Below are 27718 nucleotides of genomic sequence, written 5' to 3' on the forward strand. Positions count from 1 at the left end.
TAGCACAGGAGGAGGCTTTTTATTTGTCTCAATTATTGTGAAACGTGATAGATTATCAGAGTGGATCCTTTATAGTCCACTGAATGCACCAGCAGGATTCAGGAGGAGTGTTATGTTGCAACTTTACACAGTGAGAGCATCAGTGGCTGTATGAAGCTGTTCCTTCTGAAGATAAAAAGCTATTTGAAGCCATGCGATAGACTCAGATGTTCCCATAAAAGCAGGTCTGTTTAGCTCTATAGTATAATGTGAGTTAAAGTCTTCCACAATCCCCACTGTCTTGTTTGATTTCATCTGCTTGTGTGAAGGACTTGGCCTCTGTCTCAGAATAAACAGCTGGATGGGTAACAAATTGAGAGTAAACAGCCGAGGTTTAAACAGCTGCTTATGCCCATAAATCCACTCCAGCCCAGCGGGCAGAGGACTCTTTGGCTCCGCCGACGTCTCGGAAGGTGTGTTTGAGGTGGAGGAGTTTGTAGAAATGGGGGAGGAAAGGCAAGATTTTGTTGAGTGGTCCTACTGGGAATGTTCAGTCACTGAGGTCTGGGAATAGAGTGGGGTGGTGAAAAAAAAAAAAAAGAAGTTTGATCAGACATGAAAATGCAGAGGGGAGAGTGGACTGTGGAGGTGGCAGCGATGGTGGACATGGTTAGATGGACCAAGGGTGGATATGAAGGAGCCAAGGCTGGGGGGGGGTGTGACCTGTTAGACGAGTGTCTGTGCTCATCTGTGATGTACGTGTGGATCACTGTGGTCGCTCCCTGGTGTCTATCATTCATTAAGCCCCAGACCAGGACTTGTTGAATGGCCCCTGTTAGAATTAATCATCATTTCTAACCCCTTTAGCAAGAAGTTAATATTTTATTTTGGATTACACCAATCCTTGGCATGTGAGGACGTGGTATGACCTGGCATTAGGTGAAGCTATAATTACAGAGTAGCGCACACACACGTATGGTGTCATGGAGCAGGAATGTGTTTTGGGTGTGTGGAGGGGAGCAGAAGAAAAGCTCCTCTCTCTGGAGTCAGCAGCGTGATGTTTCCATCAGTTTGTCACACTCTCAAAAACAAACGTAATTTTTACCAAATGCAAGTGTGTGCACATCTCTCAATGCTTGGCTCCTCTGCATCAGGACTCATCAGTTTTGTGGATCTTCCAGAGGTCTGGCTGTAATCTCCATACACCGCAGTGCTGCCTCACCAAAACCTGTGGTGACGGGGGCCCCTGGGAGCCACTTATTTGACACGTCACATTAATTAATAAATAAAAACAGACGTATTGCGGCTGATTTTATTTTTTTTCTTTGCAGTGTAAAGTTGAAAACGCATCTTCTCACATGTTTCTTTTTGTCTCTACAGAGTTTAAAAAAAAAAAAAAAAAAAAATCAGTCTTTGTGTGCTCCTGGAGGTTGGTCGACCATGCAGCTGGACGGTCTGTGGACGGTCCACGCCCTCCTGGCGCTGTCCAGCTTCACTCTCGGGAACCCAGTGAGCAACGACCCGTTGGCCGCACCTCGCGTCTTCGTCTCCTTCAAAGGTAGGAGGCCTGAACCTTTTCCCATCCGCCTCTGATTCCTGCTTTGCAACTGGTGTTGCAACATTTCAAACTCCTCATACTCTCTGCCGGTTTCAGAAACTCTGCCACATGTTTGCTCGGCGAATGACTGACGATGTGACAGACGTGTAATTGGAGCGATTGTGGCTTTGATAAGTGCTGAAGGTTTTCGCAGAGGAAGAACTTAGAGCATCACCAGACTCTTGTGTTACACCGCAGAGCAGACCACAAACAAATCATGCACTTCTCATTCGCTGCCCCCCCCCCCCCCCCCTCAGACCTCCAGGCATTGTAATAATCACCAGATGCTTCCACTGGCTTAAACTGTGCAAACAATTAAAAAAACGCAAACAATGACAGAGCAGATGCACAAATTGAAGATGTATGTCTTGTTCATACACATTTAGAAACAATATACATGATTATTGTTTTCGTTAATCAAACGCAGCGTCTTTATCTTCAATCATCTTTATTATGGAATCCCTAAATTGGAGCCACAAAGGGAGACGGGATAATAAAGAGCATGTAATAACTCTATGGCCATTATGTGATTATTCCCTGGTGAGGCAGACGTGTACTTCAGGGGGCTGTGTTTGTGCGTTTCAGCTGCTGTGCGGATTAGGTGAGATGGGTTGCCGGGTTCTGAGGGGTGCAGAGAGAGAGAGAGAGAGAGAGAGAGAGAGAGAGAGGGTGCGTATTATCAAGGAGCAAATTGCCAGGATCAGCCAAGCAGAGCGACGTCCCCGAGGCCTGTCCTGCTCGGAGATCAAGCCTTTGATTAGCATCCAGAGAAAAGCCGAGGGAGCGAGCAGCAGCAGCGCCTCTGTTTGCTTTGCTTTCCATTTCCCAGCGCTCCCTCGTACAAGTTGACTTAATTAAGTGGACTGGCACAGTTCATTGTTGAAGGCGTTTTCCTGCTTTAATCAAGTGGGATTTAACACATCAGTGAGCGCACATACAGAGCGCAGCAGTTTTTTTTTTTTCATCCTGCAAATATCATTTTAGTCCATTCTCAACACAAAGGCAGTGTTGTTTTTAGACAACTGTGTAAATTATGTTTTTTGTATGTGTGTGTGTGTGTGTGTGTGTGTACTCTGTAAGGTTTTCTGCAGACTGGCTTTTATATTGGTGCATCTTTGGATGGCTGACCTCACCCGAAATCTGTTTGAAAGCAGCGACTACAGGCTCTATTCTATAGCTGACAAGCAGGGTGGAAAAAGCTCGGCTCTCCTGCTTACCTGTGTGTTTGCCTCTCCAGTCAATATGAATTTCACAGTCTGCTGCTGCTGCCTCTCCCAGAGGAATGTGCCCCCCCCCCATTCAATATTATGACTCTCTCTCCCTTAATTGCTTTTTGAGAGGCCCATGTAGTCTTTACCTTGGCAAGCCGGCTGCACTTCCCCTGATGCATCGTGATGTGTTAAGTTTTTTGCTTGAGCTGTCTGGGAAAGACAGTTTGCCTCTCATCAGCAACTTTAATGGAACACAACGCCACGACAAGTGTGGACAATCTGCAGGTTTTTTAATGTGAGACTGAGGGAAAGAATGTGTTAATTATCAGTTCCCTCTTCATAATAATTGATCATTATGGCATCGCGTCACACTGTGAGGAAAAACTCAAATTGCAGCTATAAAGCTGAAGTCTTGCTCGGTGCTGAACTAAACACACGTTTCAAGCTGATTAACTCGGTAGCTGAGGAGCGAGGTTAAGAACCATGACCTCCATCTGGGAGGCCCTCACTTCCTTATTAAAGCAGGCAGAGTAAATCATGGGACCTAATTGCTTTTCTTTGGCTTTGGCACAGCTTTTATGACAGGGACAACACCTTCTGTGATACTGAAAACAACAAAAAAAAAAGCCAACACACTCTCATAAGGCTCTGAGGGTAGAGTTCTATCTACTTATACACATTTCAGCAAGATTAGAGTTTGTAAAGTCTGAGGGATAAACCTTGGACGTAGACTTTGTCCGGGCTTATCACGTCCTCTGTGCGAGTGAGCTGAGGAGAAAGGGGTTGGCAAGAAGAAAGAAGTCTGACTCGGTTTAGACGGCAAATAGGTGTAATCAGTGTCAGATGAGCAAAGGGAGTGTTTTGTAGAATGTCGAGACGGAGCGAAGCAAATCTGCCATAGATAATAAGTTGATATTGTAAGGTCAATTGAGAAGTCTGGCCCCCACCCACCCCACACACACACACACACACACACACACACACACACACATGCACACACACACACACACACACACCCTCATATCATATCAAACACTGTACCTGCAACTGCTGAGAAACTGTTGAGTTTACACACACTCTTCTGGCATGAAACGTAAGAATACGGTCTGATAGTAGTGAAGGAAAGAGGGAAATCAGACGGATATATCATATATATAAAGTAGTTCAGTTCAGACAGAATCATTTATGCTCTTCTTTAAGTTTTTCATTTAGTGTTTTTTTTTTTTTTTTTTTTTTAAATGACAACATTTTGTAATGAAACCTTCATTCTGACCGTAGGTGTGTTTCTATCCACGTTTTTTTCTTTTTTTTTTTTTCAACTTTTAATGTGAGCATGAAAAACAAAATCTGAGTGGAAACACTGAAACCCCCCCCCAAAAAAAAAAAAAAAAAAAACTAAATATGTCAATATATTTAATTGAAGCTGAGCTGGAGAAGTTTGTGGATTAATAGAAAAGTGAATAGGGACTAATTCTGAAGTCGATGAAGCACATGACTTAAATGTCCACTGAAGCTTCCGGCTGTGTGGAGCAATACGTCGACTGTAACCTTCCTCAAATACAAACATGAAACAACGTTTTCTACTTTGTTTTCCGTCGTTTGAGGTTTTATCTTTTATTATCATCTTGATTTAACGGCACTGACATGTGCACCACCAGCTGTTAATCTGAATGTGCTCAGCTCCTATTATTTGTCATAATGGACACTGTAACTCCTCAGACTCCTGTAGGTGTTTCATTCAGTGACTGTGATTGTTCTTTACTTATAGAGGTGGAGCTGTAGTATAGCGAAGCCATCATTCAGGACTCTGCAGTCAAATTGTAAAGCTGTCCATCTCTGAAGTGAAATACTGAATTACCATGTGAAAGGATTGTGTGAGAGCGTCGCCTCTCCGTGAGACTCCCAAGTCATGCAAGTGCCTTTGTACCGTAAATCCATTAAAAGGTCAACTGATTTATACGTGCAGTTTTTTTTTTTTTTTTTTGATCACGAGGTACAGAAAACATCACATTTTCTGAATGGACAAAGCACTCCGGGGGGACGGTTTTTGGCCATGTCCTGTTTTGCAAAGAGTGTAACATTACTGCTGTTGGCCCACATTCCCTCCATGACATCTTTGAGTTCATGCATTAAGCAGATCCAAATCTAAATCCATGCTTATGGCTCCGCGGTTTCAGGCCGTATACCACACATGAGCCTCGTCTCAGCTGCCACGACTTCAATCACTTAAATGAATCACAAATCATCACTTTGCTCCAGTGCGAAGCAAGTCACTGTCTATGCTTCATATGCACTTGTTTACACGGAAGATGTGACTGGTGATTAAACCTGTTCAGTGATATCTTTAGTGATCTTTAAACAAGCCCACTTCTCAGCCTGCGTAGATAAACAGACAACAGGTAAACACTGGTTCAGAGTAAACACAGCCACAGGGTCAAGAATCTGCACAATTGTAAATTTTCACTTTGAAAAGCCACGCAGACGTAAACCACAGCTGAGGGCGGAGACGTGTCTCATGCTACAAAGAGCATGTGAGAATTAACACAGGGCACCTCTCACCTTTTTCTCTGTCTGTGTTAATGAAATTTGAAACGACTGCTGCTCCGGCAACTGCAGCAGTGGAATTATGGTCTGAGAGTACAAATGAAAAGTCCTTTTAAATACCATAACATCATAAGGATTACAGCATGCCCACCCCCCACCCCACCCCACCCCCCGCCCCCTCCCTCCCACCTCCTCCCTCTGAGCACATGAGGCCAAATCCACAGGGACGACACCAGAATGTGGGTCAGCTTTGCCACCGCACACACACACACACACACACACACACACACACACACACACACACACACTCTCTCTCACCGCTGGCAGTGCAGGTGGCGGTGAAAGGACGTGTCTCTGGCTCATCATTTTTCCAAATATTTCTCATCTGCACGCCCTCCTGTGAGCGGCTAACGGCAGGCTCCTATTTTTACTCCTCAGCAAAGTCTTTAGTCTATATCGGGTGCGAGTGTATATGTGCGGCCGGGTGTGTTTGTGTGGGTGGGTGGGTGGGTGGCAGCGCAAAACTCCGTTTTGGGGTTAATTGCGGTATGTGCTGTGCAGTGGTTGTGTTTTGGCTTTTAATGTGTGAGAATGACGACAGATGAGGATTGAATGTGAGGTAAACAGCAGCTCAGGAGAGGATCCATACAGTGAAGTTTTTGTTTTGATAAATCAACAGTTTGCTATCAGTTCATCTCTGTGCTTGCCCCTTCACCGCCACCCTGTCACTTAAACTAGTAAATGTTTAAACTCTTATTGCTGCCGCTCACACAATACATTCCAGTGGTCACTTTCTTCTTTGAGCTCCTGAGGTGTACATTAGCAGTCAGAGCTTCCTTACGCTCTTATCGCTGACCTGATTAGCTACGACAGCATGCACTTTAGAGGCCGGAGCCAATTATTGACTTTCTGATTGAGCGACTATGATGTGGTTTCTTTGGTAAATTTGCATCCAGGCTCTTTCGGTGCAACGTGCTGTTACCATCGCTGATGGCGCTCTGCTGTTTGCTGCCGCTAATCTAATCTGCAGGGATACCTCGAGCACATTGGCACACCTTCCACCTCACTGTATTATTACAGCGTTGTTGTTGAACCACATGCAGAAGCCACAAAACCACTGCCCCAGTGGTCAGGCACCGCTGCTGATGTTTGGCTAATTACTGTTTGTGAGGTGGGGCTGAGTCCATATATCCCCATGGCAGCAAAGTAATGACTGAAAACCGCTATTACTTTGGCCACGTCCCAGACCTCAGCTTGTCTCCACAGCAGCAAAGCCAGGTTATATTTAGTGTAGAAACTCTCCTCTCCCTCAGCTGGCACACAGCAGTCATTTGCAGCACTGTGGTTAACCATTGAACACAGTCGGCGGGGTGGTGATGGTGGTTTAAGTGCAAACGCAGCTTGGTCCGGCGCAGCTTGCACTCTGCTGTGATCCAGCTGTCAAGAGCGTCACTTGATTGTTAGGTCCTGTCATGGCAAAAAGCCATCATCCTTAACTGTGTAAAGCACAACACAAATTTGATCCAGTGGGTGCAGAGAAGTCGGTGCCTGTTGAAGCAAAAGGAGACTGTGGTCTAGTCTGACTGTGGTGCACATGGCTTAAGAGCTGCAGAGGCCTTTTAACCTAAGGTGTGTGTGTGTGTGTGTGTGTGTGTGTGTGTGTGTGTGTGTGTGTGTGTCTGTCTGTGTTTGTATCATGGAGAGGAGCTTGTGTCATATTTAAAATGCATGCGTTCACTTGTTTATTAGTTTAATTGACCAGAAAACATCATGTTGCTTTAGCCCGTTGCTGAAAAGCAGTAATCTGGGATTTGTTTTCAAAGGACTAAAAGCTGATTTCACATCAGAGTGAAATGCATTTCTGAGCACATAGTTGTATATCACGCTACTCTTCATTGCAGTTCAATCAAAATCACGCAGCAAATTGTTGCTAAAATGAGATGTGATTGGTGGCCGGCCGCAGTCCTCGTCCACGCCAGAGGCACGGGATGATTATCTGGTCAGAGGTAATCGTTAAATGGTCACGTAGCCTCAGATTGACAGGTTGGGAATCAGCGATCGATTAGCTGCCTGTGTGTGCGCCTCTGTAACCTTAACCATGCCCCCTGTTTGGTGGATGACTGATAGAACCATGATTACATTTTATTTCCGGACCAGTTGATGCAATGAAGCAATGAAGATGATTGTGACAGCTGTTTTGGGGGGGGGGGGGGGGGGGGGGGGGGGGGGTCTGATGGAATTCAATAAATCTGTGTGGATGGCATTTGAGTGTTTCATGTAGCTCTGACACAAATTCTGTGTACACTGCTTTTAAAGGCACAGCTCCACTCTGTGATGGTTGGTACAAAGATTAAACAGCATAAAAGAATGAGGGTTATGTGTTTTATTTCAGCACGTTACGTTTACTGTCCATTTTTCTTTTGGCACATCTGTTTGACCAACAACTTAAACGATTATTATAGTTATTGATTAATTTTCTGCCAAACAACTAATCGGCTAACTGCTGAAGCCCTTTTACACACACAGATACAAACACACACACACACACACACACACACACACCAGTGATTAAAAGTACGTATGAATTCCACGTTTGCATTTAAATGTGGCACAGATTCATCTCCATAAAGCTTTTAGCAGTTAACCTAAGCTGTTAAATCTCATCCATGTGCAGCCAGTATCACAGAAGACACCGCTGCTCCCATTCTCTCTCTCTCTCTCTCTCTCTCTCTCTCTCCTCGTCAGGTATGTTATGTGTGGGACGGACGTGTGATATGTATGTTGGCACCTGAATCCAGCAGTGATCTGTCTCTGATGCTGCCAGTTTCCCCCTCCAAATAAAATTGCGGTCAGGGTGTCATCTCATCGCTGTGTCAGCCAACGGTTAGCACTGTCTGCCTCCCACCCGCCGCTGATGCTGATGTGGCTCCTCGAATATCTTTTATCCTTTCCTTCCCATGGCTGTTAAACGCACACAAGCCTTTCTTTATGATGGCCCATGAACCGAGTCATTGTATTTGAGTGTTACAGAATATAGCCGCTTGGCACCTTGCTCGACTTGATTCTCATGCCATATGTCTGCAAGGTTGTAAAGTGTATCGCAGGCAGCCTGGGTGGTCCTAATGTTTGATAAAGGAGGAAGTAGTATCACTGCTTGGATTCTCTTTCTGCAACATCTGACCAATGGTTGGCTGGATAAACTAAACTGAGTGCACAGGTGCAGAAGTGTTAGCAGGTAACAAGGTTCTTACACATCTCCAGGGGATTATAGTCGGCAGGGGAAACTGAAGGTGACAGAGTGGCGTCTAAATATAGTCTAACTCATCTTTGAAGGCCTGCTCCTCCTGCTGCAGTTCAGTCCGCCTCCCCTCTCCTTCTCATTTCTCTTCCCTCGGCACAGGATACAGCAGTAAATGTGCGGGGACTAAGGGGGTGTTGGGGATTCCTGGCATGGCAGCACCACTCTCTTTTAGCATCTGCAGAAAGAGGGGGATATGTTGTGTTGAGAGCGTGGTGTTCCCTCTCTGGTCAGGGTTTCACCTGTGGGGCAGCCTCCTGAGTCGGGTTACGGTCTCTGTCAGTGCCTCGCCTCCGGTGAAACCGAGATCATCTCTCAAGAAGACTGAGGACCTAGTGTTGTCTGTCCGTCTTGTCTTTCACGGGCATGTTGATGCATCTGTTACACCCCTCGCCCCCCCCCCCCCCCCCTTTGAATCCCTCCTCACCAGTCTGGAAAATACCAGCCAAATTGTCCAGATACTGTGAATCACTTTCTCCCCACCGGTGCAGCATCTCCTTCCATGTGTTTGTATTTATGGAAATACGATTGTTTGTCTTTTCCAGCTTTACATGAAATGGCCAGAACTACAGAATCAGAGCGGCCATTACAAACAGAATATGGGCAAACACATTGGAGCTGTAAACGGTTCCACATGTTAAAACGGAGCAATAAGACAGCTCTTGGTTATTTCCTGCCGGGGTAACGTTTTTCTATCAGTGTGGTAGCTGGAGACCATGTCAGCCACATCGTGGGGGTCCTGTCAGGTGTGATTAAACTTTATGAAACTTTTCAGTGGATGTGGAGAAAACTGTCAGTCACTATCTTTTGTTATTGCACTTCCCGTTTGTTCAGAACAGATAATGACACAGTGTTCTCAGGCTTTGGCATAGTGATCGAAACACCGCAGGCGAGCGGATTCATCTTGAGCCTGCGACGGGGTATCTAGCACACCTGCCAAGCTTCAAGGTTGGTCCTTTTTCTAGGTGGCATAATTAAGACTTCCTGTGGGATTTGGTGTCTTTTCTCACCTGTGAAAACAGGGCATTAGTGGAGACTGGATAAACAGGTTGAGGACTCAGACTGGCTTTGTCTCTGCATTGCCGCTGGGGCTGAACACTGTATATTCTTAGCGCTAGTGTTTCTCTTGTGGCAGATTAAGGTGTCAGGTAGAATAATGGTCCAGACGGATTAAGACGCGTTCATGGATCCAGCTCAAAGCTGCGCCCAAGTTTTATAAAGGGTTGACGCTCTACAATGGGATGTAATGACACCTTTTCTAAATGTGTGACTTATAAAGAAGCAGAGTGAATTAGGACTCAAAGGTGTTAAGACCCCGATCATCAGTCAGCTGCTCACAGACAAATTGTGTTTTCGTAGATCAGAAGACAATGAGCTTTTCATATTTATCTCATCAAAATGTGGATGATATTCAAGTTTGGGCAGTTCCCCTGTAGCCAGTGAACATCCTGAACACCTTCTCTTCAACCTCTGCAAATTCTCCTCTATCACCTCCACTCTCTCCTCTGTCTGTCTGTAGCTGCTCGTATCAAATTCAAAGCCCAGCGCTGGAATACCAGCCTTTGAAGGGATCTGCATCATTGTACATACAGGCCTGTGGCTCCAGCCCCCCCCCCCCCGTTCTGCAAGAGGACGCTAGGCTCGCTCTTTGCTACAAAAGGCCAAGTCATCACTTGTTCGCTCTTGTTCTTTCCTTCCTTCCGGCTCCCAAATGGTCACTCCCTTTTTTGTGCTTGTAGGCTTTAAAGTCATCCTCTCAGGAAGTACCTCATATCACCCTCAAATCTCTGAATCACATCCACATTCTCTGGAAATACTTTGTTCCGTGTCCTTGGACTTGTTTGCTGCAATTTTGTCTCTCTTGAAATAAAAGTTGTTACACTGTTGCCCATATTGAATGTCGCTTTACGTAAGGATGTCAGACTTTAATGTAAATGCAGATCATTTAAAAGTCTTCTCACAGTTTTTGAATGACAATTAATGCTCTAGATTAAAGATCAGTTTCCACGAGATAGAGTGCTTGTGAAGGTTTACTTAAAGCCTGACTCCACGCTTGTGTAGCTCCCTGAAGACATGAAGTGTATGGGAGTTTCTCAGAGAGGTCAAGTGGAAGGGCATGACTCTGACTGGGGAGGTCAAGGCCACTGTCCGCCCTCTGATCTACAACCTCAACATAATTTCTCACCCTCTGTCAGTGAGGGATTGAGTTTCAGACGTGTCTCGCTGCCTACGCTGCTGAGACTAGTAACCAGTGATGCGACCTCTTCTCCTCGAGTCCCTCAATAAATACGCCACAGCTGAGACGCTGCACTGAACTGTAACCTCAGAATTGGGTGAGAAAATGATTGTGTGTCACTCACAGATCACGCGCAGTTGATATCCACTGCGTGTTGCAAGTACAGCTGTGTTGGTAGCCAAGGCAGAAATATTGCACATGTTAAATGGCCTGTGCATGAGGCCCTGCATTTTCTACACGTTTCCATGACTAATTTCTTGGTCAGTGAATATCATACTATGTAAAATGTAACTTCCATCATATCAGGAGAAGCTGACAAATGAAAGAAGCACAGGATTTTAGGCAACCAAAGGAATGCGTTGTATAAACGAGCTTGTAAATAAATAGTTTGCAGTTCACTCGCACCTAATCTGTCTCTAAAGACAAGCTTGATAGTTGTTAGTTGCAAAACAAGTGATTGCAAAAGTTACGTAAACATTACGTCATGCCAACAATGGTGAAGTAATTTGCTGACATGTGGATTAAGTGATCAGAACCCAAAGCCATGAATGTAGGGAGTGCAAGAACAGAAGGCATGAATAAACAGTCGAACTGCAGCTTGGATGGATCGCGTATCAGATCTGGTGTAATTTGGCTTTATATAATAAAGAAATAAAATATGAACCCCCCAAAAAATTCAGAGGCTACAATAAACCAACATGTATCAACAGATACACAAGTGACTTTGTTAGAAAGTCAGAGGGAAAGAAGTTTGCCCTGGATTTGATTCTGATCATTGTTTCTTTCAGAAGTTAACTGCAGTTAGCACTTCACCCGAACCTCCCATACCATGCTTATGTTTGCTCCCGTCCTCCTCCTCATCTGGTCAGTGATGAGGTCATCCTCTATTCCCCTTCGGTAAGAGGGGAAATGAGGCTGTTTGGAAGACACGCTGAAGAGTTTGGGCCATAACAGCACTCAGGCATTAAACAATGCATGCACTTTGATGCCTTTGTTGTGGCGTGGTTTTTCAAATGCTGATTTAGAGATTTCCCTATTGCCGCCTCCTGCCTGTTGGTGGAGTAGGTGTTAATTGCAATGTGTAGGGATGGACTCATCGTTCACATCCATTGAGGCTGAGCGGGGGCCAGAGTTGACCCCCCGACAGGCTGTTTTTTGTCAACGACCTATCCTTTCAGGCCCCCCTCCCGCTGCGGCAGTGCCTCCTCTTGATTGGTGAAGGAGTGTAAAAAGAGGAACCCTGGCATGCAGCTCCCCTTGTTGTTGTTGTTGTTTGGAGTCGCCCACACACTCTTCTCCCCTGTGAAGGTCCTATAGCTGCAGGGGCGTTTGTGTAGGTTTGCCTCTTATTCACAGAAGTTCATTCACATTCTGGGAGACCTGGGGGTGGGTGTCAAACTGGCATCAGACCTTTTTTTTTTTTTTTTTGTAAATGAATGCAGCGCGCAGCGTCCCGCAGGCCTTTCTCTGTGCTGCCTATAGATTCCTCAGTCCAGGTCCAAGGAGCGCCACTGTGGAGCCGCAAAGAAGGGAGGACAGCGGTTTAGAATGGAGGTGAAAAATGAGGTCCTCGCATGGAGGGAAAATGAACGTCAAGAGGAGCCGAGGGGATTGTTTACATCCTCATCTCCAGCCTGGTACTTTGCCAAACCAATAGTGGGTGAAGTGTTGCAATTTGAAAGCACGGAGGATTATGGGTATCAGGGGAAATGTTTGCGAAACTATTTAGTAATGCCCTAATGTTGCTCCCTTTGTTCAGTCACTCACTCCCCTTCTTTGATTCTCTGATCTCCCTGCTTGTCTGAGCGGGACGTACATGCTCCTGAGCTCTGCGAGTCCTCTCATTGTTTTGTAAATCTCCAGATGAGAGGGGGTGGTGTTACTGCGTGCGCTAAGTCCCTGTTTGACTTCTTAACTCAGTTGCTTTTTTCCTGCTTAGCCCTTCAATGGAGGGTTAATGAATACTTTATTGCCACTTTACACTGTGTGGATCTTAGTGGGCTTATTTAATTTCCCCCCCAGGGACGTCCTGTGGCGTTTCCCAGAGTTTCGGAGCAGCCTACTTTGCATTTCCTTTCTGTGAGAAGACAAGCGGGCCTAGAGTCCAAGATGAAGCGCTCTGACAGAGGGAGGGCGAGACAGAGAAAAGAGGACGGAGAGGCAGGCTAGGATTTCACTCCTACTTCTTTCCCTCCGAGCTCTGAATCAGTCCAAAATCTTTCTCATGGGCTACAGTGTGGATCAGGTTTTACCCCCACTTGTCTTCTCCCACCTTCCCAGTCTTGACATGCTTATGTTTTATCTTCCAGGGTGGAAATAAAAGACAGCCAGCCAGGGCGCACACTGAGGAATAGAGCTGCAGAAAGTGTGGAGGGAGTTTGTTGGATGAGCTTTCCAGGGCAGAAAGTTGCGCATTCAGAAAGTCAGTAACTGGAGACTGTTGGACACGTCCGTATTCTGTCACTTCACTGGAGTTCAGCTCCGCTGGTGTGTAATCAGGCGGCCGTCCATACATTTGTCACCATTGTGGTTGTGTTTCTGCTGCCTTCACTGCTAGAACAAACTTCCCAACTCCTCCTCAGGTGGCTAATGACTGATATCATCACCCACCTTTGCTGGTGTTTCTCCTCTGCTCCTCATAACTCTGTCAGATGTAGCTCAGTAATGCAGCTCAACTGTGACGAGTGTTTGCTATTTTAAAGCCTGTAATTAAGTCAGCTAACCTCCCCTTTTTTCTGTCATAGTGCGCGACCAGAGAGGGGTTCCAGGGGGTCCCAGCATCCCCTTCTGTCACGCGCTGAACCCCGTGGTGAGCGATGGCTTTTTAATGGAGGCCTTCCAGCAGAAAAAAGAAAAAAAAAAAAGCTAGTGGAACCAACCCGGGGGAATATTTAAAAGACCAGCAAAAAGAGCAGTAATGAATAAGCAGCTCTTCCTGTTTTCTTAAATGTGGAAGCAGCATTGAGTAAAGGTAATTGATCGGAACTAATTAGCGGTGGAGAGATAAACGATGGTTAGGTGAGATGCGGCGCTTTTAATGACACGCTGAGGGGATGGAATGCACTGTGGAATTAACTCTTCAGCGCCCGTGTTCAGGCTGCATTGCGGGGCCCACTGTAAAGCTCAGTCATGTGTTTGTGTTTGTGGGTTAATCTCCAAGGCACCTCAGGACTCTTTGGCTGCGCCCGAGTGTGTGGAAATTGTTAGTAAATCAAGTAAATGTTCCAACACGACTTTTAAGTTGTTTTTGAGCTACAATTAGTTCTACTTAGATGAAGTCTTGTATTGGGAAAAATAACACTTGTTTTGCTTGGAATTTAGCAGGGATGCGGCAGGTGCTTTTGGTTTTAAAGGTCCCATATTTACTTTTCTGGTGTTTTTATTTCAAAGTGTTGATCCATAAGAAGATATTGTTGTAGTGTTAAGAACTAAAAACTCTCAATGTAGTTTTACATCTCCTCGCTCAGGCTTCTCTCTGGAGATCTAGTAACAACCAAGAGCCAATCAGAAGAGAGGAGGCTCTGAGCCTCTCTTCTGATCGGCTGGGCGGGGCTTGGGGCATGGCTGAGAGCGGTGACTGCTTTGTTGTGACATCACAAAGTTACAGAAGTCCTGACGGCTGGTTTTAAGGCTCAGTTTGTGAATACAGGCTGTGTGCATTTCTCTGCGGACTGAGCACTTTGATACTTTCACCAGAAAGAACATGTGTTTTGTTTTGTTTCATGATAGGTTTTAATACTTTGTCTGCATCGAAAACTCAGAGGTAATTATATGATGACTCCATTTATAATGATTTGCATGGCTGAAGCAAAAACAGGAGTGTCTTCTGGTTGGAGCTGAAGCAACAGTAAAATAAAACCCAGTGAAATTAAATCAAAAAGGGATTTCTACTAAGTTCTACACCGCTCTATAGTGGCTTTAACACAAAGACAGCAGAACGGCTGATAGATGCAGCGACAAGTCCCCTTCTGCCTTCACCATACCTACTTTAACACGTCCCCAGTTCTCTCTCTTAGCAACATGCCTCAGCTGCTTGGCAATGGTTGCCACTTGAGATGTCAAGAAAACTCACTTTCATGTGTTAATCAGAGAGAAAGTCTGAAGCAGCTCTCTCTGAAAAGAGCTGTCACGACCGCGGACAATCACTGACAAACCTGATGCTTTACCTGTCAGACGGTTTCCTCTGCTTTTTAATTCTCCTTTTATAATTTGTGAGTTTACAGTGACAGATACTTTCATGTGATATTGAGTCTGTGTTGAGACGCCTGAGGACATTATCATTCCTTTTGTCTTAATGGTCTGTGTCTCTCACACGAAGCCCACTGTGAATAATCTCGTACAACGCAATCCAATTTCATTAAATGCTATTTGCACAAGAGATGAACCTTCATGTTCTCACTCTCTTTAATGTGGCACACAATTGATTTTTATCAGAAATTAGCAGTGGAAGGAGATGAATGTTACAGAGGGGAGTGCTACTGTTACATGCTCCATTTCAGTGGAACTTGAAGCTGCAGCCTTGGTTCCAACTTCATCCCTCATACGCTTGTTAGGAACAAAAAGGCCTTGAGGTTGATTGTGATAAATATGGTCTGAAAAAAAAGAGTCCTTGCCAGCAATACATCATTGTTAACCTCACCGGGCTGTGCAGCGAGTCGGAATATTTATGACTTATCTCTCCTGCGTGTCAGGAAAAGCACTTGGCAAAACTGCTGCTATAAAATCGTATCAGGGGAACATAGGGTAAAGTGAATGTATACGAATGAGCACATGTAGAAATGTCTTTTAATTTATTGTTTGCATTGCAGCACGACACTGAGTGTTCCTGGATCTTGTGCATAGCAGCTCAACCCTAAACCAAATGTGGTTCATGCAAACTGTGACATGGATAAAATCCTGCATGTCTTTAAAGGATCATTCCAATATTGTATGTCTTACTCCCTTGATTATAAAGCAGGTCTAGCTTCTATATTAATACTGTGTAAGTATCAAAGCGCTCAATCCACAGAGAAATGCACACAGCCTGTATTCACAAACTGAGCCTTAAAATGAGCCGTCGAGACTTCCTGTAACTTTGTGATGTCAAAATAAAACAGTCACTGCTCTGTGCCCTAAGCCCCTCCCACCTGGACCCACCATCCAAACTTGCAGGATTTGGTTTCTCTAATTTTTTACCTGAAATCTGCCCTATTTTTATTCGTTCTCTCAAAAAACACTCAGCCAATCAGAAGAGAGGCTCAGAGCCTCCTCTCTTCTGATTGGCTCTCTGACATGTTGTTACCAGAGCATCAAAGAGAAGCCTGAGAGAGGACATATAAAACTACACTGAGATTTGTTTTTGGGTCTTAAAACCACAAATATATCTTCTTATGGATCAACACTTAAAGTAAAACACAGGGAAAGTGTAAAATATGGACCTTTAACTATAAATTGCATGCACTCTACCTCTGACCATTATCCAAACCATGATGCAATTTTTTAGATTTTTGAATGTATTTGTCAGGCTGCACCTGGATCCAATGAAATCCAATTTGTATTAACTTGCAGACTTTGTTTGAGATCATCATTATTATTATTGTGTTATATAAATGCAGATGAGAGTTATGAATTCATTCCTGATTCACATCTGTGACTGTGTTTCCATACATGAAAATAAACTGAGCATGATGTTTGCTGTAAATGTCTCAACACGTTTCAAACATATGCATTTCAATTTTCATACAGAAATGGATGGACCTGCTCAGAAGTAGACAAAAAACATAAAACAATATCCTGTTGTGTGGTTTGGAAAGACGTTGGCAGTAATTCAACACATGCATGATTTGTAGTAAATGGGCTAAAATATGCAAAAGCTCTGGCATGATCTTTTAATGGTAATGCACATCAATTAATCTCCCACTGTTCCCAGTGGTGATATACTGCAGTTAATCACACTTTGTTCCCAAATATTTTCTTTGCACTGAACTCTCTCTGGCTCAGATACAAGCCATACATCTCTGATGAATGCTCCACATTCTCCAGATAAACTTGCCTGGGGAAGCAGATTACTCTGTCCTCACATGGAGGCTCCACAAGAACTCTGTTTTGACTTGTCTTGCTTAATTGCTGTGTCAATTAAAATGTTTTTCAGAGCCATCATGCGGGCGGGGCGGGGCAGGGGCCGGGAGAATGGCGAGAGAGAGGCTCTGTCTTGTTCACAGCTGTGCATCCCCTGCAGTGTCGATGCAGGGAGAGTGAGGTTGGGGAGCAGGAAAACACTGGCGTTAGGTGTGTGTTCCTGTCCAGATCAGATTAACATTTTACTCTGGGAGAGCAGTTACCGAGACGCACCCTTGTCAAGATGTAGATCCAAAGTGTGAGATAAAGCTTATTTCTGGAAGTCTTGTTGAGTAAGGGAGTGTGGATCCACTGTCAAACGACATGGACTTGTCCATTTTGTCCGTTTTTAACCAATTGACAATAAAAATTAACGGATAACGTCACTTGAATTTGAAAGGAAATCCTTTGGCAGTTTCCTTTACAGGCTAACTCTGAGCCTACTTATTGAAAATGAGGTGGATTAATGTGAATGTTATCTCTGTTGCCTCTCTGTGTATCTACTGTGCCTCAACGGGGCCAACGATAACAAGCCGTATCAACTGCTGACACGCTGGAGCTGAGTTTTGTTCTGTTTGGCGAAGTGTAACAAATCTGTGAATGTGGTCTCCTTTGGGACGAGGAAGACATACCAAATTGACAGTTAATTGCCGGGTGCTTCAGGGCCACGAAGGACTGTGAGAACGAAGCAGTTCCCTCCATTGTGGAGTTTGCCTAGTCTCTGGTTCTTAACACGGACAAAGGCCAGATTTAAATTTGTTTGGGAGGGGTTTGCTACAGAGCCTGCGCACATAACTATACTATAGACTGACAAATATATGACTACATGCTGGAGACACAGTGGATACGGGACGCCACATGGGGACTGCGCAGACTGTCATTGGTCAGAATGTCAGAAGTCAGGTCCTTCTATCTGTCCCATCCTCGTGAATGCGATACCTCAGTAACAAATTTCTTCAGATTTGGTAAAAATGTTGAATTGGATGCACCGATGAAAGATTTTGGTGGTCAAAGGTCAAAGGTCACTGTGACTGCACAAAATATTTTTTTGGCCGTAACTCAAGAATTCACATTTAACTTAAACTGGACTGGTTGGTGGAGGCATCAAACTGAGAGCCGATAGTTCTAGCTTTTGACAGTTGACAGTATAGAGAGACACTGGAAAGGTAGGGAGGGAGGGAGAGAGAGAGATACGACATGGAATATTCTCATATTCAGTAATGAAACTATAGGGACTCTGCCACCGTCACTCGTATTAGAAAGCTGACGAAAGAATGTGAACAGAGTTACTGTGCGGAATATAATTAAAGTATGATACAGTAGTATGTTACAGGAGAAGCGCATCTTGATATTTTTGGTCAGAACACCCACTGAGGTCTTAGCTCCAAAGAAAGGCCCTCAAGCTCCATCAAGGAGAGATGATCGTCAAGATCATCGAGATGTTGAGCTAACCGCAATTATCTCAGTTACAGCCCCCCCCCCAAAAAAAAGGGAAAAAAAGCTTTCCTTTTCTTGTACATTATTTATTTTCCTCTTCTGGCCCTTATTTGTCCATCATGTGTGGAAAAGTAATTTCCAGTCTATAAAGCAGTGAGAGAGTCTTCTCGCTGAAAGGATGTTTGGGCCTGGGATGCCTCCTCCCTGCTGGTTTCTTGTCTTTACCATCTAGGAATTCACTCTCAACAAAAGCTGTATTTTAGCCACTTTGCAATCTATACTTCCGACCTCTCCCGTAGCTCATTACCTACTGCCAGAGCTGCTCAAGAGGAGGGCTGCAGGGTCACAGAGTAGGATATCCTGCCTGTCAGTCAAATGTCAAGGCTGTCAGGTGTGGCGGATTTAGAAAAGACTGACTGGTCATTAAAATCTCGCAGGGAGGCCGAGTTTAGATTTTTTTTTGCAGGAGCTCAGTATATTTCCACAGCTGTCAAGCTGTCTGTATGTCTGCTGCCATGTGTGGATGTCTCCTCAGGCACGAGCGAGTCGAGAGAGACAGGTTTTCTCTGGGTTAATGAGGAAGAGGGATGATGAGGAGGGTATTGAAGAGATGAGGAGGGGTGAGCGAGATGTGATCACCTCTTCTTTTCTAGAGGTGTTTCCTTTCAGTCGACTCTCGACCCCTCGAGTGCTGACCCCCGGGTCATATGGGATTAATACTGTGGCCGGTGCATGGGTGCAGAGGAATTTGATTAAATGAACAGTCTCTTCCCTCAGACTAGATGCACCACAGGATTTAGGCTCGTTATAAAGGAAATGCATGCTGGGACTGCACCACCCTTCCTACCAGTCCAATGACCCTGAAAGAATATAGTGTGGAAAATGAAGAATGAAGTAAAAGGACAGTGATTGGCATTTAAAAGGTTGAAAAAATCTTTACAACCTTCACTCTGAGGCGAAATACCTTCTACCTGTAACCTCAGTAGCACTGGCCATCAGGGGAAAGCATGCTGAGTGAGTCTGCTGAGGGACATGTATTGTAGTACAGTGAACTTGTTTGCTCCGTTTTGACTTTTCATTTGCTCCTCTCCTGCTGGCAGCCCTCCCCTCCCCTCCCCTCCCCTCCCCTCCGCTCTCACTCCCTGCTGCGACCTGCTGTCATGCCAGCCCCAAAAGTTATAAATGACTGTGGATTTGAGAGCCTTTCATGGGTTTGTGTAGGGGCGTCCTTTTGTAAGCTTCAAATGTTTGGGGTCAAAGCGAGGCTATCATGCACCCAGAAGAATTATGGATGTGTGAAGTGCGAGTTTGTTATTGAAATGATAAAAGGAAGTCCTGGAGGGATAGTATATCGCACCACTCCAGAAAAAACAACAGAACGGTTGTTAGAGGGAGTGTGGACCTGTCAAATAAGACGAGACGGAGAGATTCAGAAAGATTCATAAAGCTCTTTTTTTTTCTTCTTCTCTACCTGATTGCAGTGTAACACTACTGGAGAGCAACAGCGCTGACCTCTAAGTGCACTCAGTCTCTCTGAGAGCTTGCAGCCTGTGACAGACCGTGATGCCGCCCCATTAGCTGAGATAAGACGGGCAGGGATTGAGAAGCTCAGATCAATGAGTCATTATGGGGAGTGCAGAGCTCTGGCAAACGCAAACGCTGCCAGAGCGAGATGCTTACAGTTGTGGCTTAGCGGCAACGCTGCCCAGCAATCCCTCAGCTGCTTCCCACCAACCTGCAGCGAGGCCATCCCGGTAGAAAGAGCCGGCCGGATTTTCTCCGGATTAACGGTTGATTCCATGTCGAATATGCTATCCAGGAATAATGAGACAGGCCATCAACCTTTTCACCTGATACTTTTCAGATAGCCAGTGCCAGCCAGTAGGTATATCACCTTGATGTGGTTTACTTTAAATCCCATTTATGGATTCTGCTTTTCTGTGGAATGCAGCGGTTACACACAAGGATGGGCTCTCGTCTTTGCCCTGTGGTCTCAGCTGTTCTGTCATGTGGAAGGAGGATTTAGCCTCTACTGAAAAGAAAACTTGCTGCTAAAAGATGCTTAACAGGTGTTTTCATCCCACCGAGAACACTGTTAAAAGATTTATTACAACTTCAGTCTTATTGCCATAGTTTGGGCCATTATTCCTATAAGTTATGATACCATTGTGCTCAAGGGAGTGCAGAAATCTGGGGAAAGGATGATATTTGCTCCATCATCATCTGACAGGGCAAGAAAGGTGAAACTGAAGGTGAACACATCCAAAATACTGGTAATAATCCCTCATTGCATAGAAAATAGTGGGTTTACACAAGTACAGAACAAAAGTAGGACAAAGATGGACAGTTTAGGGAATATCTGTGTCTTTATTTTAGAAATCTGTTTGTGCAGTTTAGTGTGGTGCGTACCGTGACCCCTCGCTCGTACCACTCTCCTGCACAGCCCCATTTAAAATGTCCCATCTTCCCTGAGGTTCAGTGCTTGCCTTTAATAGCCACTCCTCTGTGTTCCTCTCTGACTACATTTTGGCTGATATTGATCAAACTTGAAAGGGGAGCCCTTAAGTGAATGTGTAAAAAGTCCCGGTAATCAATGATTGACAGTTGGTATTTCCCTCATCAAGGTCACTTTGCCAATTCCGGCGCGTGGAAGAGCTTGCAGGGCAAATCAAGTGATGAGTGAGAAGGAGAGTTTGTTTTGTCTCCTCAGATTTGGCCGCGCCGGGGGGGAGGTTGAGCCGAGAGAATGACTTTCAATCACAGTGGTGCTCCAGCTCCAAGAGCAGGACAGAACAGGGCTGAAAGAAGAAGCAGGGAAAATCGATCTGTGTGCCACAAGCATATCTGCACCCAGCTAGACATAATGCTGCTGGAACGAGCTGCTGGAGTCTGCCATTACGGCTCCCGCAGTTCGCCTGGGACACAGTCAAAGCGCTGTGAATGAGTAAATCACACTTTTAAATGTGTTATTCTGAGCCATTTGATTCTTGTAATATATACGCCATGTTGAAAAGACGATGTATCGCCCCTGCGGTCAGAGCTAAGCCAAGACAACCTGTAGAGTTGAATTTCACCCCCAGAAGTTCCTACATGCTGGTGTTTAACCTGATTACACCTGAAGTCACTAAATACATTTTGACAAGCTCATTTCCTTCAAACGTGTTTAAATAAAAGACGGCCGCTAAATGAGGTCCTGCTGGGCTGTCAGCAAAAGGTAAGACCCGTCAAGTTCACCACTTAGCTCCTTGCTTAAGATTACAGGTCTGTGTTATTCCTGGTGCAGGCGAGCGGCACAGTTCAGTTCATGAAGGCCCCACCTCCTCAAATTAATTCTGTTTGGCTGGGAATGTGAGAAAAAAAGGAGAAGTCTCTCCTGATCTAGAAAGCATATTGCCGGGAGTTTGGAGAGAAATTAAGTGTTTATGGGTCGGGTAAGAAGAGGCCGTGCTGAGGGGGTTAGAGGGAAGAAATCGAGGATGCTTTGGCTGCGTGTCTCTCTTATTCTCTCCGAGGGCTGAGGTTTGGGTCAGCGTTGCCAAAGCAAACACCTCCATATTCCACCTCATAGGAAACAATATGAACCTTTCACACACTTCTTGCTTTCTGTACCTTCCATCTGGAGTTACCTCATTCCTACTCAGGGTGCTTGCTGGCTTATCCATGTGAAGCACCTCTTTCAGTTTTGTATCCATTACAGCATTGTTGCAGTTCATAATTACATTGTGTTTACATTTCTCCAGCTGCCGCATGTCTAAACCATCACGAGTCACGCTTGTTGTGTGCGAGGTGCTTCGCTCGCTATGCATATTATCTGTACATGTGTGTGAGAGACAGAGGGATGAGGTCCGAGAAGACATGCACTCACACGCACATCTCTCTCGCACCCACTCTGTCCGCCTCCCTCTCTATCCATCTCCTGCGGTTATCAGGCTGATTTTATCACCCTGTTAGCTGCAGGGAGATTACCAGTGACAAACTGGGATGGCTAAATCGGCTTGGTAAACTCGCTGACCCTGCAAACCACCACCACCACCACCCCCCGAGCCACTATCTTCTTAACACCACCTTACATGGGCATAGAGCGTGGTCTGCCAAAATAACAGTCTCAACACAGATAATGCTCTAAGGATCTTTCGAGGTAGAAACTAAATTTAAAAGATGAAGGTAGAAAAAACAGAATCAGGCCAAGGTACACGGGCACTAATCCAGTAAATTTCATCTGTTGAATAGAGTTGATAGCTGCTAAACAAGGGCAAGAGAGATAAGGGAGGTACTAATATCTACTTTAAAGCAATGTTTTTTACTACTGAAACAGAACTTCTGAAAAAAAAAACAAACATAAAGTGGTGAGTTGGGGACAACCTCTCCCACCAGATTGATTCCTCACGTCTTAAGGGAACCTATTATCTCGTTCTGACTCAGAAAGAGGATAAGAGAGCAGAGCCATAGAAGGCCCCTTAAAACTACCATGGTTTACGAACGGCAGGCTTATAGCATCAGAGAGCAGGAGGCAATCACTGACTCCTGCTCTCTGCTGTCTTAGATCTTCTTCAGTGGCTGCAATAAATATGCTGGTTCAGGAGGGGTTAGGGTCAAGTTATGTGCTTGAAAAGACCAGAACTAGTTTGTATGACGTGTTAGAAATCAAATACAGGCACAATATAATTTTAACATTGCGACAACAGCACATTTTCCTCCTGGAAGGCGTTCGTAGTGTTGAACATCAGTTGTTCACATGAAAAGTGACAGAAGTGGTTGTGTCAAGAATTAAGAAAAGAGAGCTGGGGAGAGAAGTGCAAACCCTGGCTCTTTTCTCACCTCAGCACATATGGCTAATCACGGCGTGAAGTGAGCATCAATGTCGTTTTGTTTTGGAAAGTTACGAAAATGGTCAAACACGCCCCCCCCCCCCTTCTAATCCGACAATGGAAAGGTGTGGGAGGGAAGGGGCATTCTGGAGTAATTCAACCATATGACAAGTGTGACCGAAGAAACAGCTTCGGCCCTGTGACTCTCCGTTCCCATGGGAGCACGTGTTAGGGGTGCAGCCCATTTGGAGTTTACCCTGGCTGATGGACCCAGTGAGGCAGCGGCGGCTGAAAACACAAAGCTGTTTATAAAAGGCTAATCGCCTTCATTTCAGATGAGCGCCTTTTGAAAAGGGAAAGGAAGTGATAAAGCAAAATGCAATGATGCTGCTGACATACATGTGGAGAAATGGGATTTGTCTTCTAATCCCACTTCCTGTCCTCACGCCCTGGGAATCAGGGGGCAAATCGGAAGTCAACTGATCCAAGAGAATATGGAGAAGAGGCATGTCCCATCAGCCTCCCGCTTCCATCAACATCATCGGCCTTGTGTCAGGTGTGACAGATGAAAGGCCAGAGAAGCTCCAAATGGGAAATAAAATGGCAAATAAAAGTATTTCCTGCCCCAACCCACAACTTCTATTCTTAACCCTGCCACCCCCCCACTCCCCCAACAACAAACAGGAAGATTAGCGCTGAGGTGGCACCGCATACACTTATCCAGGGTGAAGGAGCAGCAGGAGTCTGGTGGGAGGAAGAGACCTGGAGCAGAGCCACAATGGCTGCTGTCACAATCTGTCCTGCCTTCCTGTCATTCTCAGGAAGGGGCTAGAACAACTGGCCTCCCACACTGTGACCCCACACTGGCTTAACAAATAAGGCATTCATAAGCACTGAGCATGATAGTAGGTCACTGGTGTCACATACATTAGGACGCCTTATCCTGTGTCTGTTCACATGTAAATCCTCCAGCGGCCTGTCAGGATGCACCTGAGAGACACAGAGATGTATTGTCACATTGAGACATTTTTCAGCGCCGCCTGACATAGTTTCTCACTGGTGGATTCCCGCTGCCAAGAAAGCCCTTTTCCTTTAAACGCGCCGTTTTCAAGGAGATGTTGCTCCATTGATACAAATAAAACTACGGGTTACTTTCCTCCTTTGGGTGGAAACTCTTTGGAAATACTTCACGGTGAGACTGCAGAGGATGCCGACTTACTTTTCCAGAGCACAGCATGGAAAACAGTTGACGTGAAGTCAATGGCAAGAAAGAGAGAAAAATGAAAAGCCTCAGCTTGAAGTCAGCCCGTGGCAGTTTCAACCTGACTTTTTGATTCCTTTTGGTGTCATTTGTTGTTCTCTGTCACACCAGAAATATCACACAGCCCGCCATTTAATCATATTTATGAGATGCAGTGTCATTCATGGTGAAAGGCAAATATTTTTTAATGGAAACCCCTGAGCAGATTCGTACAAAGATGACAGCTCCGCTGTAGTGCAAGCTATTAAAAATCACTTTCTAGCTGAAATTTGACAACAAGCTTTCAGCACGTTTGAATGCAGCTGAACCTGGAGGCTGAGTGTGTGGTATTAAGTGCTGTGATTCTGTGGATTAATCCAGATTTAACCCTATAATGCCTTTTGTGTAATATTTATCTAGAACTCTAACATCAAGATCAGTCATACCTGAGAAACCTGTTTTATACAGCAGTTGAAAATATACATATGAAAAAACAAGATAGATAAATATCCATAAAATCTTTCATGCGTCAGACGTTACAGGGTTAATGAGTTACTGCCCATTAACAATCTTCAATCTACCTCCCATTCCCGTATCGGTCCTGGTTCTGTTTCTGGTTAAGCACAGCAGCAGGGTCTCGGTATATTCTTCAACATTCCTATAGAGCCGGTGTTTAAGACCTCTCCACTTTCACTGGCTTTAACATTTAACAGAGAGAGAGAGGCTGAGAGAGATCCATCTTCATTACAACAAGGCTGTTCTGGTCTCATGGCTGACTGTTTCTCCCAGGTGCACACGCCCTCTGGAACCAGACAGCAGAACCAGAGACGGCAGAGTGTGTCTGTACCTCCTGAGTGCGTCCAGCATGTGGGGATTATGGTCTGACATGAAGCTGAGACATGCCAGGTTAAGATAAGGGAGGACTGGAGGTAACAGGGCTCTTTCAGTCAGAGCTTTTGTGTTTGTCTCTGTGGGTGCTGCTCCTCAGCGTGCACAGCGCTGCGTCTTTCTTCTTCTGGTACAAACACTGGAGCGCATGCTTTCTGCTACCTCCTCTGGTTTCGGCACTAAATCAGCATTAAAATGAATTTACCGTGCTAAATGCATTCAGGAAACCAGAGGTATGCACATAACTGCGGCCAGACAGATACCATATAATCGTGATTCATTGCTTCGCAGGGTGTAGTAATTCATAGTCGTAGTGCATGTGGATCTCCGCTGAGCTGGAACTCAGGGCTTGGAAGTGTTAGAGTGATGGCAGAGAGGTTGTAACCCTGAGCCCAGTGAGTCATTTTCTACATACACTCTCCTGCTCTCTCTTTTATCCCTGTTGAACACAGGCTCATTGCGATTCTGGACAGGCCATCCAGTAATGCCACTTTACCCCAGGCAATCCCTGTTTCCTGATTCTACTCAGGCTGAGGAGAGATAACCCTGACCCTGAGCTAATCCCAGATTAAACCAGAACGTAAAGAACTGCCACTGCTGCCCGGTGACCTCTGACCTCCTCATGTCTCCTGGCTCAGGCTGCAGCAGCCCTGCTGACCAGAAGGTCTTATCCAAGCACAGACCAGAGCAGATCAGGGCATTTGTACAATTTAGAATAATCCAGCTCAGGTTGCTCAGGATGGAGGCAGAAACCTGTAACTTCTTCGGTAGAGTCTCCTGTGATTGAAAAAAAAAAAAAAATGAGGAAGTGATTCACAACTGCAGTTAATATGTATGCAGGAGCTGACATGTGGGATGAGAACGAGGCAAGATGTGTCACTGTTGAGCAGGAGCCTGTTCATAAAACACATGTCCATTAAAACAGAGCCGTGTTTGTGCAGATGTGTGCGATTAGATCAAGACTCTCTTGGGAGGATCTCCTTCCCTACCAGTTCTCCACATTTCACATCCTCCTCAGCTGGAACCTTCGCTCCTCTACATTTGCACTGCATCGAGAGAGAAAGGTGTTCATTTGTTTGGAGAGAGAATGAGGTGCAGGTTCAGCAGCACACATTACTGACTTGAAATGCATCAGTGGTTCTGGTTTGAGGTCCAAACAAGGCGAAGGTTAAAAGATGACACAGTGATGGTATAAGGGATTCTTCGTCGCCTTGTACGTGTTGTTCTACCGATTCTGTACCAGAGCACATCTGTCTGCTGCTACAAGAGTTTACATGAAAAAGAAGACAAATGTGCACCTCCTCCCCTCACCCCTTACCCCTCACCCCCGCCCCCTTACCCTCTCTGCCTGTCCATCAGCATGCTGGGCTCTGCAGGCATCAGGAGAGGAGCTTAGGTGATGGGAGCCAGAGGCCCTGTGATAAGGCCATCTCTCCGCATGAGAGCTCATCAGAGCTGACAGTGAATACAAATTGGTGCCATTAGCGAGGGGGGGTGGGGGGGTGGATGGAGGAGGGGGCGTGGCACGGCACTACAGCGGCTCCTAATTATAGAGTGGTTGAGCCCCCCCCCCAGGTCGGCAGGGGAGTGGCGGTGCACGGGGAGGGGGTGCCTGTGGTAACGAGGTGGCGTTGGCGGTAAACAGTAAGGTGTCGGGTCTCACACCGACACAGGGGCATCATGGTGCAACTTGTGGATACTATGAGATCAGGAGTGGCGCTTAATGATGTGTGGTATGGGAGCACTTTTATTGTGTATCCACTATGATGGATCACACTCAACATACGTTGAGACAAGAGAGGGTCATGCCTTCTCCCCGATGAGGCTGCTCACAGCAAACAGAATACAAACATCTTACCATGACCAGCCAGGTCGCTGCACTTTCCTGTGGTGAAGCCCTGCAGGGAGACCCATCAAAGTCACTGAAGGGCTGTTTGTGAGGTTTCATTCTTTTTTCACAATCTGAATTTGATGTTGTGTCACACAGGGGAAGCACATTTGATCATGGTTATCGTACTCCTGTTCATCAGTGATTCATTTATTATTTGCAAAGTGCAAGGTATGCAGTGTGACTGACCTATCACAGCCTTTTAATTTACGAAATAAAAACACAGTTTGCAACCATAAATTAGATGACTTAGCAGAAAAATCTCAAGTGGGAGTCTTTAGAAGTGTAGACCTTCATCTGCCGTGGCTGAGAAGAAACCACAAACAAGGATAGAGTCTGTGCAGTGTTTGCCTGGAGGCTTCAGTGTGTGTCGCCCTGTCGGATGGTCAAAGAATGTCTAAACCCCCCCCACCCCCCCACCCCCCCCCCACACACACACACACACACGCTCACTGGAATTGAATACATTTTTGTAACTCTCCAAAACCAGTGCTCA

At 45.4% G+C, this 27718-nt stretch overlaps 1 protein-coding gene across 4 annotated transcripts in view; it reads left to right on the forward strand.

Moving 5' to 3' along the window:
- sema3fb (sema domain, immunoglobulin domain (Ig), short basic domain, secreted, (semaphorin) 3Fb) overlaps nucleotides 1–27718 on the forward strand; it is a 60533-nt gene that overhangs the window by 971 nt on the left and 31844 nt on the right. For all 4 annotated transcript variants that reach the window (XM_056401318.1, XM_056401310.1, XM_056401336.1 and 1 more), the window contains exon 2: nucleotides 1360–1537. In XM_056401318.1, the coding sequence (XP_056257293.1) occupies nucleotides 1420–1537 (118 nt within the window). In that variant the 5' untranslated portion in view covers nucleotides 1360–1419. The remainder of the gene's footprint in view (nucleotides 1–1359; nucleotides 1538–27718) is intronic.

The sequence above is a fragment of the Seriola aureovittata genome, chromosome 2 (assembly GCF_021018895.1).
Source record: "Seriola aureovittata isolate HTS-2021-v1 ecotype China chromosome 2, ASM2101889v1, whole genome shotgun sequence".
In the NCBI taxonomy this organism is placed as follows: domain Eukaryota; kingdom Metazoa; phylum Chordata; class Actinopteri; order Carangiformes; family Carangidae; genus Seriola; species Seriola aureovittata.